Raw genomic sequence first — 12508 nt, forward strand, 5'->3', positions numbered from 1 at the left:
TGGAGTATCATCTTCCTTTCTAATTTTTCACGTTGATGAGAGGCTTATGCTATTGAAGACGGCTGTGAAACAAGTTGTTCCATCTGGGACAGTCTGGGATCTCCGCTTATCAATTGAAAATGAAATTCAAAATCTTGCAAAATCAGTTTTATTCACAATGCAATTTTAATACAGTACCACAATACTGCAGAATTGTCCACATACATTCATACCATCAGAAAATCAATACCGCTTAATCCCTCTGTACAAGAGACATAATAGCTCTGATTGTATACTCATACGTCATACTGACGTTTCCTGCTCCAAATAAGAAACTTGGGATAATGGCAGAAAGGTCTCTCTCTCCTCCTCATTTCTAGTGTTTCTCTCTGTACCAACAGGACCATTCCCTTGTTCCTGGCACGTACCAATTTGCTGGAAAGACAGAAATAGTCAATGCAATCGCTACTTGCAACACAGAACAATGCATGCCACTGTGTATTATTGCTACAATGCAATAATTTCTCCATTTTACCCTCTGTTCAGCAGAGGAGCCGCGACACGGTTTGGACTTCACTAGCTTTTGCATGAAGTCCTGTGCCTTGTCCATCAGTGGATAGACAGTTCCTGCAGACAACTCTCCTTCTTTCATTGGACCTAATAAAGCAAACGTGTTCGGGGACTTTTTTTTTTATTCCACTGCTAATGTACATAAAGGTTTGAACTAAAAGTAAATTAATATGTAGAAGTTTTGTTTTGAAATGTATGGACCTCTACAAATGAATTTAACACACCTGTGACGAGGCTAACAACAAGTCCAATAAGAATCACAGCAGAGGAACCGAATGCACTGTACCACATGTATGAAAGTGAATAGAGAGCATGTAAGCCCACAGGTTTACTGTAAACAAAAAAATACAGAAAAACAGTTAGGCAGTTTCCCATCAAACAACAAAAAAATGCACACTCTACATTACTGTAAAAATTGTAGACAGGTTAATATAATTTTATGCAGAAAAGGCAGTGCATTTTCTGCTAGACTTGCTCATTACTATTCTTTTCCCACTACCTCATGTAGGAAACTGGTGCATCAGGCACGCGCATGTGCACACACACCTGCCCACACCTGGTAATTGAACACATTGCTCAGACATACTGCACCCAAGACCACATTCAAAGTTATAGCCTGCACTTCAAGTCTTTAATTCCAGCGTGTTTGGCTTTACTTTTATAATGTCCAACACCTCTTTGTTGTTATTCAATATTAAAAAAGGAATAATGTCCAGGCCATTTAATCTGGAAATCCTTAATTCAGGGACCCAATAATAAAAATCCAATCCATTGGTTTAGTGTCCTCTTAATGCACACTCCCGACACTGGCTCAGATTAATTATCTGTTATAATTATGCACTACAGGAATGTATCCAATTGAAAAACGGTGTGTATTGGATCTATGGCAATCAACAGCTTGCTATGTAACCAAGTATGACCAGCAATCCTTATAAGCCATTACATGAAAGGCACAAAGCAACAGCTTGCATAGAATTAATCCCACTGAGACTGGTTGCAGAACTTAAGGGAGCAGAAGGATGCTCAAAAGCTGAGTGCAAAACTGGTAACAACCTGCCCAAAAATCTGGATCTTATGAGCCCTCACCCATCAACTGTTAAATAACATTGTGTCTCTGTCACTGTAATCAAACTGCAACATTTCAACAGTAAAGTTCCCAGGGAGCCTCAGGTTTTTGTCTGCAGATTACCTTGCTTCATCAGTGATTGGAGCCATGGCAGTAGTCACTGTGGCCATGGTGGCATTTCCTGTTGCTGCCATATCAGTGCAGTTATCTGGCCTTACAGTGATGATGCTTGGTATCTGTGTCACAAATCCACCAATACCAATCCAAAAGGACATGACCAGGCCAGCAACCAGCCCCGTCACAGCACCCTACAAGAAAAACAAAGATACTTATTTCTGCATGGCTGCTTACTAGTTAGTACAAGTTATTCTGCCAGACATACTTACAGTACTATTAGCCAAAGGGAAAAATATCCCTAGACAGAAGACACCCAGTAAGGGACCTCCTACCATCCCAAAGATACTCAGTGCTGCCTTGAAATGAGGAATATAGAATATGTTATTCATAGTGAAAGCTGTATCACTAAAATGTGTTTCATTATATTTTAGTGCATTATTTGTTGTTTATTTATTGGAGAAGGTAGTTCATTAGGTTAAAGTTGTACATCTAATGATCAGTGGCAAAAAAGCACTTACCTGCAAAACTGAACTCTTCATCAAATGGACAGCATAGGCCATAGCAAGACATAGAATACCATATGCAAAGGCTACAATGGAAATATAACAAAATATTATGTGCACACTAGAGAAGATATAAATGCTCATTAATTAATCTATTAAGTTTTTGACCCTCTGAAAAGTGTATTTAAAACGAATTCCTGTGTAAAACTTCATATTTATCACAAATAATCAAAATATAAAATAAACAATAGAGATATATATATCACCAAGAATCTTGGCGAGTTGAGCTGCTCGAGTCTCCGTCATAGAAGGATAATGTGGTTTGATCAGATCCTCCATTGTTACTGTGGCCAATGAATTGAAAGCTGATGATATTGTGCTTCAGAGAAAGAGTGGCATTGACAAATCAATGCAAATATATTCGCTTGTTGTACATTTATTTTTTTGTTGGGGTCATGTGGCATATTGTAATTAATGACCACATGAACAGCAGTATTTTTAATTAAGGCATCCCACTGAATAGGTTAAACTCATTCTTTCCAGTAAAGTTGGTTTAGAAAAAAATTGCTAATATATTTTTATGGCCAAGCTTCTCATATATGCTTTTTTCCTCTATAAGGGGTCATCAAGGCCACAAATTAACCAGGAAATTGACCAATACGGATATATTAAAGTCCTACAGAAAGTTTCTTTCAAATGCATTAGCTTAGTTATACCTTAGAGAGGCACTGAACAAGCATGCAACGAACAAACCAGGCAGTCCAGGAAAGCCCTGCAACATGTCCATAACGAAGTACAGAACCATCTGCAGTGGAACATTACATGAATGAATGATAGGCATATGACAAGTAGAACATGGATATTGTATTTACAGTGAAATGCATCCATGTGTTATATTCTGTGGTACTGACCTGGTCTTTGGAGGTGATGTAGCGGTTGTCTAAAGGGCTGTTGTCACTGTAGCATGCAAACATAACAAGCCCCATTACACAGCTGAGACCCAACGCGATCTGAAGACAGGGAAACACCATGTAGCATGACCTGCAAGTGTAAAGGCCTTTAATATGAGCTTGATACTAGTTTTAGAACCAATAAAACCAGATGGAGGATGGCATTTACAGGTTAAAGGAGACTTACATGACAGCTTCTTTCTCTGTGCGTGAGCTGAGGTACCTCTGCACCTGCGTCTGGTTCACCCCATAAAGAGACAGCATCAGAAATACCCCACCAAACGCTAACGTCCAGAACGTGTGCCTCACGGTGGGGTCTGGATTTAGGCTTTAAGGATACAGAGACACAGTCAAATGACCCATCACATAATTGATAACGATTATACAAAATCCTACACATTGTTTAGAAAACCGATTCAAGCCAGAATTCCTGGTAAACACTGGCCAAGCATTTGTTTACATTGACCATTGTTGTGAATGAAGAAAAGTTTCTTACTCAAAACCTGAGATGCGGTTTCCCTCTGTGACTTTCCTCCAAACGTGTGAGAGACCACCAGCCTGATGGACACCCACTATGATGACCGCCAGCTGCCCAGCGAACATCACCACTGTCTGAAACACATCTGTCCAGATCACTGCCTTCAGCCCTCCCTGCAAGACAAACATCCGTCACGAAAAACAACTGAAAGGAAAGATCAACATGGTTTCACTAGTACAAAAATGTAGAAAGCATGAGAATAATAAACATTTTGTTTACCAAAGCTGTGTATATTGTGCATACTAGTCCAGTGGCTAATACTGCTCCCCATAAGTGAAAGCCAGTAACTAAAGGTAGAATTTGAGGACACAAAACTATGTAAGGATGTACAGTGTTAGAAATAAGGACTATATAAATAAAATACAAAAATGCTCAATATTATATAGCCCTTTTGACCTTGTCTGGTATACTAATAATACGATAACTTTTCTACTAAATCCAAAGAGCCTTACCTGCATTAAGAGCAAGGGCAGGAGTATATATGCCAACACCCATGTAAATGACCTGCATGGAAATGAAGGGACCTGAAGTACATCAGTGTTTGTCTGTAGGCACCATACATTTCTAAACTGGAACTTACCATCTGAAAAATAAAGGTAAGTGTTCCACAGATGCGCACTGCTTTACAGAAGCGCAGCTCCAGATACTGAGATGCAGAAATGATAAAAATGGATTAGAAATTGTGGTACTTTTATAATCTGTTAATGGTTTTCAGAGATGCACACATTTTTTTTACTGTTAGGAGAAGCTCATATTGTGTTCACATATTTATAATCTATAGGAAACCCATATTTCTATAATAAAATATTTACATTGATTAGACAATTAATACCTGATAAGCACTAGTGAGATGCAGTCTGTAAAATACTGGAATGAAAATGTGGGCTGGGATAAGGAGTCCCAGAATGTAGGAGCAACCTATAAACCAGTACTGTGTGCCACTGGTAAAAACCTCTGCTGGTGTGCCAACTATAGCTACCGCTGACTGGAAGGTGGCCATGAGAGACAGGGACAGAGGCAGGCACTTCATGCTCTTGTCAGCCATCAGGAATTCTCTTGTGGTTCTCTGCTGTCCTCCCGAGAAGGCATAGTATAGTCCTATGGCCATGGAGGCCACAAGTAGGAGAGCAAATAGCACAAAGTCAATAGTACTAAAGTACTTCTGCTCGGTGCAGTTCATGTCGGTAGCGTCGAGAAACAAGTTCTCACTCTAGAAGCAGGTTTGCTTTGTCATCCATGTGATCTGATGAGCACCTGCAACTTTAAGAGTTGTTAAAAACACTGTTATATTCTGTTATTATAATAATATAATGTAATGAGTGCTTCATAATAAACATCTGTAGATTACATTAGTACAAAATATTATAATAAAAAAATAATAATAAAAAAAATTATTGCAACATATAAAGTCATTGTGGCTAAAACTTCCATCTATAGCATACATTTTAAAGTGGATATTTACACGAACATCTTCGAATTAAAGGAACAATTATCACCACTTTAAAGTCAGGTGTTAATAACATAGACCGAAGACTCCACGTGTATAACAGCTGAAATGACCGTTTTACGGTAAACAAAAGGGCAACATAATCTCTACAACTACTGTAGCATAACTAAAGATATGGTGCAGATTTAACACTTCCTCGTTTAGTTACAAATATTTGACAAAAGCACGTCGTAGGTTTTACACCCACACTCGCCACTTATTCACAAAGAAAACACGCGCCACGGCTAACGCTAGCTCGTTAAATATAAAGTTACAAATAAATATTAACGTAATATTATTAAGCCAATATAAACTTACAAACTCTCCGTGATTAGAGCCAGACTCGTTAATGCTGGCTGCTTTGACTGCCGTTGTAATACGAGCGCGCAAATTCTGTAAAGCGCTTGATAATAATGTCGACTCCCTTTTCTAGTTGGTGAGACCGAATATAAATTATATTTCTAATTGATGTATAGACTTTAGAGTTCTGCAACCTGGGTCCATGTTCATTAACGAGCGACACAATCCTGACCTGTAGTTAATAAATCGGTAAATGTACTTGAAGTGCAGTATGCGTCGCTTCTGCGCAAATGGCACTGTGTGCTGACGCTCTTGAGTGTGTTGCGTTGGTTTTACGCCGTCGGCAGCTATGCGCTCACGTCCGGGTTATGGTTGTGGAAAGCGCCAGATTTGAAGATTTGACGACAAGTTACTAAACAATACAGAAGTTTGATCAAATGGAAAACGCGAGACAACAAGGTACTGTCACGTAGCATATAACGTTGGCTCCATAATATGTCTAGGTGGAAATGAATCAAAAGTTTGGCTTTGCTAGCTAGCGCGTGACTTCTCAAGTGTTGTTGCGCGTGACCTCTCAGGTGTGTTTGACCACCTGGTGGTGTTGGAGAGAGCTGGAACAGGACCACAGAGGCACCAGCAGGATCGTCTGGAGGAACTTCGCACTGTTATAGTAACACTTCGTGCTAAAAGAGACCTACTTCGAGTCGAAACAGCGGCAATAAAGGTGAGTAGCTAGCTAATTAGTTAGCTGAGAGTGAAGATCAGTGATGTACAACCAGACATTATTTCGAAACACGTGTTGTGAATTTATTATGGTCGTGCAATTTTAGAATCTAAAAGAAAAACTGGATCAAGCTATGCCATTGGAAAATCATAGTGATGACTTGTTGCAACATGAGAAAGCCCTGCTAACGGCCAGGCATATGCAACTAAAGGACCTTCAATCTGCCCAATACCTTATTGGTAAAATAAAAAATAATAACTTGCACTGTACTGTTACATTTTGAAATATGGACCTGTATTACAAATTGTGCATGTGTTCCTTACTTATGTAATTCTGAATTCATTTTTTTAGCTGGGTATGACCTGATGGAGAGCAAACAAGGCAAAAGTGTGTGTTTGTCATTTCACACTGCCTTTGAAGGAGTGTACGTAAAGACATATAACATGGAGGTGGACCTCACGCACACGGTGCAGATCAGTCGTCACAACATCCCTCCATGTATCCCACTGGAAATGCTAGCCAAGAAGAATCTGCAGACTGACTTCAAAGCCTTCACACAAACCTTAAGCCTTCACCTCAATGCTTTAGCTGCCCGCAAACAGCAAATTTCCCTCATCATGGTACTATGAATACAGTCAATCATGGTTTTTGGTATAAATCCTTGACCTCATGCTGAATTAATCCTTAAGCATTTACTCAACAGTTGTAGTCGAACAGATTAATATACTTCATCTGTGATTGTTTTATAACTAATTAAATTTTCTTTTCTTTTTTTAACTTGCTGGGCTACAGGAGCTTGTTGCTACAGTAAAAGTGATGGAGAGAAATCAACTGTGCAGCTTTCTCATGCTCATGTGCAAAACCCAAGAGGAGAATGAAATGGTTGTTCTGTGCACACTGAAGTATGGTGACCTCACCCGACACCTGCCCACTCATGTTAACATTGAGAGTGAAGGTAAGATTTCCCATGTATTACTCCGATATAACTACTTAACAATCATGTATGAAGTTTATCATTTTGTCATGGAATAAAAAACACAACCCCTTGTAGATGCATTATTTATTCTACAATATGTAATAATGCATTTAGGTGCAGTAATATTTACACTCTAGTGTCACCATTTTTATATTCCTGTTTGTTTATTTCTTTTAATTTGCATAGATAAGACACTTTTAGAAACCGAGCAATGGAAGAAGAATCGGTTGTTGCTCCTGGAGTTTCCAGTCCACAGTGCTCTTTTAACCATGAGGAAAAGGGGAAGCATCGCATGAATGAAACGGCAACGTAGTTTGTTCAATAAAATATGTTAGTGTTTTGATATACACAAAAAACCTAAAAATGTGTAACATTAAACTCCTGTTACACTTGAAGCCTCAGGAAAAGAGTTAATCATTAGAGGTGTTACAGCAAGACAGAAAAGAGTCCACAGATATGAGGCAAATTGAAATGGGTTCTAACATTTCCTGAAATAGTTGCTGTGCATTTATATAGTAACTTGTCCCAAGAGGCTCTAAAATAGAAAGGTTCAGGGAGATGGGACAGAATATTTACATGCTTCATTAGTTATGTGTGTGCGCATGCAGTCTCAAAGTGTTTCGAGAGTCCTAAGGAAAACCTGCATTTTCTGTTGAAGCTTTTCTCTGTGAAGTTGTTTCAGCCTTTCCTTATTTTGTTTCTCTTGTTCTTCTTGGCTCATGAGCTCTTTCTGATAAATGCTATCAATTAACGCCAGTTCTTTAAGTTGGAGAATGGAAAATGGTTCTATGTTATAAGCCTTCCTTCTGAACCCTGCCATTCGAGAGGTGTAGGCGGGTTGTGGTAGGGCAGATGGTGATGCTGATTTTGAGAACCCTGTTTCTGATTCCTGATCCCTTTCATATGAATGAGATTTAGCTGACAGTGTTCCCCTAGCTACAGGTGCAGATCTTGAATGACGAATACTGTGCAGGTTATTTGTTGTAATTTGTGCTTCTGATATAGTTCGCATTGTATTGTTGATAGTTGCGTGAGGTTCACAGACTCTCAAATGCAGCAACTTTTTGTGATCCATCAATATAAGTTCTCTCTCTTGATAAAGTAATTTGAGACTTAATCTGTACTTTCTGTGAATTTCTTCCAGTTTCCACCGTAGATAAGTGTCTTCCTTGCGATTCATTAGCCGTACATCCTTGTAAAACAAAGACTTGGGTCGTTTAAAGCTTGGCCTTGTATTCATTATGTCATATTTTCCTGATATACAAAACAGAAAAGGGGATTTGCCATAAAAGCTAGCTGGATGCTAGTGTTGTAATTTATACAGTATGTCAAAGTGGAAATTTTAAAAACATTTTACCAGTAGATAAATACATTAATCTGTTAATAAATAATGTAACATACCTGAATTTTTATCTTTTTTTATCAGTGTAATTGCCTGCCTTGTTTCAGACGCTGTACAGGACTATAGGGTGACTGCTGCTATGATACTTCAATATTGTAAACAATGTGATGCGGTCTAACCAGTTTGTTGGAGCATTCATTTGTCAGATGGAAGTGAACCGACACTGATTGTGTTTAGCTACTCCCCTGGCACATTTTTTAATGTTTAATGTTAAATATATTTATCATGGCACTTTTGTGTCACCGCGGAGGTTGATGTAGGCTACTTGGTGTTTTTCTTTGATAAGCACATACTTTGGAATTTTCTAGTGTAATTTTTTTGTTGGAAAATTCTAGTGTAATGTGTGTTAATACGTTTCCATATAGCACACTACATCAGTTGCAGGCTATGGTACCACAGTTAATATCTGAATGGACATAAAACAGTGGCTAATATTGTACATAAACACTTCAGAATCCTCCAGAATGACACAGACGCATCCCTCTTTATGGATAGATATAGATGAGACAAAACCATTAAAGACAAGTTTGTCAAGAGTGATTAAAATTTACATTTTATATACACACAACCTTGGGCCATTTGAACCTGTTACAAATGAGTGATTCCTAAACTGGAGGAGTGGCTACTAGCCTACAGCATGTCACAGGAAAGTCGTAGGAAAAGTTAATACAGTGGGGAAAATAAGTATTTAGTCTATGGAGATGATTCCGTGCCTATTCACAATGTAATCACTACTAGGCAAAAATGGAAATGCAATCCACAAAATGCATTGCTTTTCCATACAAACATGCAGAATACGTGTCACAATGAAATGCAAAAGCACTATTACATTACATTTTCATGCACTTTATCTCTTTATTGAAAAACAATACACAAGAATTACCATTCAAAACCAAAACGCTGAATTTGTGCCAGAATTGAATATAATACAGCTCGAAATGTAATCACAGCACCGAGGTATTGCTTTTCACCGTACGGTATTTCTGACTTAAATGTCTCCTTTAAATGTAATGATCACGAGATTGATTTAAACACTGATGTGATGAAAACATGCCACAATGAAAAGTAAAAGCTCCAGTGTGTGTGGATTTGTATTTAAAGAAAGAAACGCTGAATTCGTGCCAGAAGCCACCTTGAAATGCAATCGACTGAACGTCAATGTATTCCACTGTGTGTCTCTGCGAAGCTGTGTTTGTGGAGGAGGGTACGGCTCGAGAAAAGAGACCACCTCCCCGTGGCTGCGTGTGCGTGGCTGCCTGGCCATGGCACAAACGCGTTCCTGATCTCGCGCATGCTCGTTCGTGTGCAAAACGATGGCCGACGCCAGCGTTTAGTGTAAGTTAAAATACCTCGTTTTTGTAGACAAACGAATCTTACATTCTAGTCTTGTATTGGCAGTGTATATGTTCATAAAGTTACTTTATGGAGAGGAAAACATTTAAGAATAGCCTGTTAAGTTCTCTGCATTGTAAACTTTGCATGGGAACAATGAACAATGCTTGACAAATTGGGAATACCAATAAACTGTAAATTGAACAGTGTTTAAAGAGGGGAAGCCATGCGGCTTTTGCAAAAATAAAGTTCTAAATGGAAATATTTTGTTTGTGTGTTTTCATGTATTTCTACCTGAATTTTATCTGCAAAACATTAAGTTTAATGTGCATTGAAGTTTTCAAATCCTTTGCAAACATCCTTATAATGCCATATGGGATGTTTCGTAAATACAAAGAGTGAAGGTATAAGTGTTATATGTAGTTATTTATGTAGAAACGGTAAATTTGCATTTATTACTTTTATTTAGAAATTCCTATCACGCGAGACTATAACGGAACTTCACCAGCGCGGTGCAGCCAGGATGAGAGAGCCATGGTGAGAGAGTCTCCCAGTCTCGCGCCGTATACTATTGAATCACGGGGGCTCCGCTGTGGCTTGTCGATGTCGCGTTCCGCTCTTCAGCGCTGTTTGCAGGATTCATCCACCTTTACAAGGTGGAATTCAAGCACATGCACGACACTTTCAAGGTCCGTTTTCAATATTGTCCAGCACCTTCAGCTTAATTAAGTTAAGCACGTAGTCGTCTGTAACTGCACCAGCCTCAATTTGTCCAATTAGACTGTTTATTTCCTCTTTTATTCTGTCGTGAAAAGACATTTCTGCTGCTTTCAAGTCCAACTATGAGCGATTGCTTCTGACTGGAGTCTAAGCCCCGCCCCAAATTCAGGCGAGCATTCCTATTGGACAGTGATTAGATTTCATTCTGGCACGAACACAGCTTCGCAGAGACACACAGTGGAATACAATGACGTTCAGTCGATTGCATTTCAAGGTGGCTTCTGGCACGAATTCAGCGTTTCTTTCTTTAAATACAAATCCACACACACTGGAGCTTTTACTTTTCATTGTGGCATGTTTTCATCACATCAGTGTTTAAATCAATCTCGTGATCATTTCATTTAAAGGAGACATTTATGTCAGAAATACCGTACGGTGAAAAGCAATACCTCGGTGCCGTGATTACATTTTGAGCTGTATTATATTAAATTCTGGCACAAATTCAGCGTTTTGGTTTTGAATAGTAATTCTTGTGTATTGTTTTTCAAAAAAGAGATAAAGTGCTTTGAAATGTAATGTAATAGTGCTTTTGCATTTCATTGTGGCACGTATTCTGCATGTTTGTATGGAAAAGCAATGCATTTTGTGGATTGCATTTCCATTTTTGCCTAGTAGCGATTACATTTCGAATAGGCACGGAATCATCTCCATATTTAGTCAGTCACCAATTGTGCAAGTTCTCCCACTTAAAAAGATGAGAGGCCTGTAATTGACATCATAGGTAGACCTCAACTATGAGAGACAAAATGTGAAAAAAAATTGAGAAAATCATTTTGTCTGACTTTTAAAGAATTTATTTGCAAATAATGGTGGAAAATAAGTATTTGGTCACCTACAAACAAGCAAGATTTCTGGCTGTCACAGACCTGTAACTTCTTTTTTAAGAGGCTCCTCTTTCCCACACTCATTACCTGTATTAATGGCACCTATTTGAAGTCGTTAACAGTATAAAAGACACCTGCCCACAACCTCAAACAGTCACACTCCAAACTCCACTATGGTGAAGACGAAATAGCTGTCGGAGGACACCAGAAACCGAATTGTAGGCTGGGAAGACTGAATCTGCAAAAGGCAAGCAGCTTGGTGTGAAGAAATTACTGTGGGAGCAATAATCAGAAAATGGAAGACCTACAAGACCACTACTAATCTCCCTCGATCTGGGGCTCCACGCAAGATCTCAGCCCGTGGGGTCAAAATGATCACAAGAACGGTGAGGAAAAATCCCAGAACCACAAGGTGGGATCTAGTGAATGACCTGCAGAAAGCTGGGACCAACGTTACAAAGGCTACCATCAGCAACACACTACGACGCCAGGGACTCAGATCTTGCAGTGCCAGACGTGTCCCCCTGCTTAAGACAGGCACGTCTGAAGTTTGCTAGAGAGCATTTGGATGTTCCAGAAGAGTATTGGGAGAATGTCATATGGTCAGATGAAACCAAAGTAGAACTATTTGGTAAAAACACAACTCGTCGTGTTTGGAGGACAGTGAATGCTGAGTTGCATCCAAAGAACACCATACCAACTGTCAAGCATGGGGGTGGCAACATCATGCTTTGGGGCTGTTTCTCTGCATAGGGACCAGGACGACTGGTCCGTGTACATGAAAGAATGAATGGGGCCATGTATTGTGAGATTTTGGGTGCAAATCTCCTTCCATCAGCAACGGCAATGAAGATGAAACGTGAGGAGATCTGCATGGAGGAATGGGCCAACATACCAGCAACAGTGTGTGCCAACCTTGTGAAGACTTACAGAAAACGTTTGACCTCTGTCATTGCCAACA

At 39.2% G+C, this 12508-nt stretch overlaps 2 protein-coding genes across 7 annotated transcripts; one reads left to right on the forward strand and one right to left on the reverse strand.

The window, feature by feature from the left end:
- Positions 1 to 132: 132 nt before the first annotated feature.
- Positions 133 to 5762, reverse strand: slc5a6b (solute carrier family 5 member 6). 6 transcript variants are annotated; one of them, XM_076978344.1, is made up of 16 exons: positions 5528 to 5762; positions 4556 to 4821; positions 4304 to 4369; positions 4176 to 4227; positions 3943 to 4010; positions 3682 to 3836; positions 3373 to 3513; positions 3147 to 3276; positions 2952 to 3040; positions 2502 to 2614; positions 2251 to 2321; positions 2002 to 2088; positions 1739 to 1923; positions 774 to 880; positions 515 to 636; positions 133 to 414 (listed from the first exon to the last, which is right to left on the reverse strand). In XM_076978344.1, the coding sequence occupies exons 2-16, from the start codon at positions 4766 to 4768 to the stop codon at positions 283 to 285; spliced, it is 1731 nt and encodes a 576-aa protein (XP_076834459.1). In that variant the 5' UTR covers positions 4769 to 4821; positions 5528 to 5762; the 3' UTR covers positions 133 to 282. The 6 variants fall into 6 exon arrangements, with proteins under 6 accessions (XP_076834459.1, XP_076834460.1, XP_076834458.1 ...); XM_076978345.1 differs by having other exon boundaries at positions 4703 to 4983; XM_076978343.1 differs by having other exon boundaries at positions 4556 to 4983.
- A 37-nt stretch (positions 5763 to 5799) lies between these two features.
- On the forward strand, positions 5800 to 10172 carry cenpo (centromere protein O). The gene is made up of 6 exons (XM_076978349.1): positions 5800 to 5968; positions 6088 to 6233; positions 6340 to 6472; positions 6585 to 6853; positions 7026 to 7188; positions 7396 to 10172. Exons 1-6 carry the CDS (start codon positions 5947 to 5949, stop codon positions 7503 to 7505), a joined length of 843 nt encoding a protein of 280 aa, XP_076834464.1. The 5' UTR covers positions 5800 to 5946; the 3' UTR covers positions 7506 to 10172.
- Positions 10173 to 12508: the final 2336 nt, after the last annotated feature.

The sequence above is a fragment of the Brachyhypopomus gauderio genome, chromosome 17, assembly GCF_052324685.1.
Source record: "Brachyhypopomus gauderio isolate BG-103 chromosome 17, BGAUD_0.2, whole genome shotgun sequence".
NCBI lineage: Eukaryota > Metazoa > Chordata > Actinopteri > Gymnotiformes > Hypopomidae > Brachyhypopomus > Brachyhypopomus gauderio.

What these genes read in the sequence shown, in the direction of transcription:
- slc5a6b (XM_076978343.1), bottom strand. Translation starts at nt 4,903, where the DNA reads ATGAACTGCACCGAGCAGAAGTACTTTAGTACTATTGACTTTGTGCTA. An exon ending in ACATCACCTCCAAAGACCAG is followed by an intron (nt 3,041 to 3,146) that starts GTCAGTACCACA and finishes GTTCCACTGCAG; the next exon opens with ATGGTTCTGTACTTCGTTAT. An exon ending in TGTTGTTAGCCTCGTCACAG is followed by an intron (nt 637 to 773) that starts GTGTGTTAAATT and finishes TTGCTTTATTAG; the next exon opens with GTCCAATGAAAGAAGGAGAG.
- cenpo (XM_076978349.1), top strand. Translation starts at nt 5,947, where the DNA reads ATGGAAAACGCGAGACAACAAG. An exon ending in TCGAAACAGCGGCAATAAAG is followed by an intron (nt 6,234 to 6,339) that starts GTGAGTAGCTAG and finishes GTGCAATTTTAG; the next exon opens with AATCTAAAAGAAAAACTGGA. An exon ending in AGCAAATTTCCCTCATCATG is followed by an intron (nt 6,854 to 7,025) that starts GTACTATGAATA and finishes GCTGGGCTACAG; the next exon opens with GAGCTTGTTGCTACAGTAAA.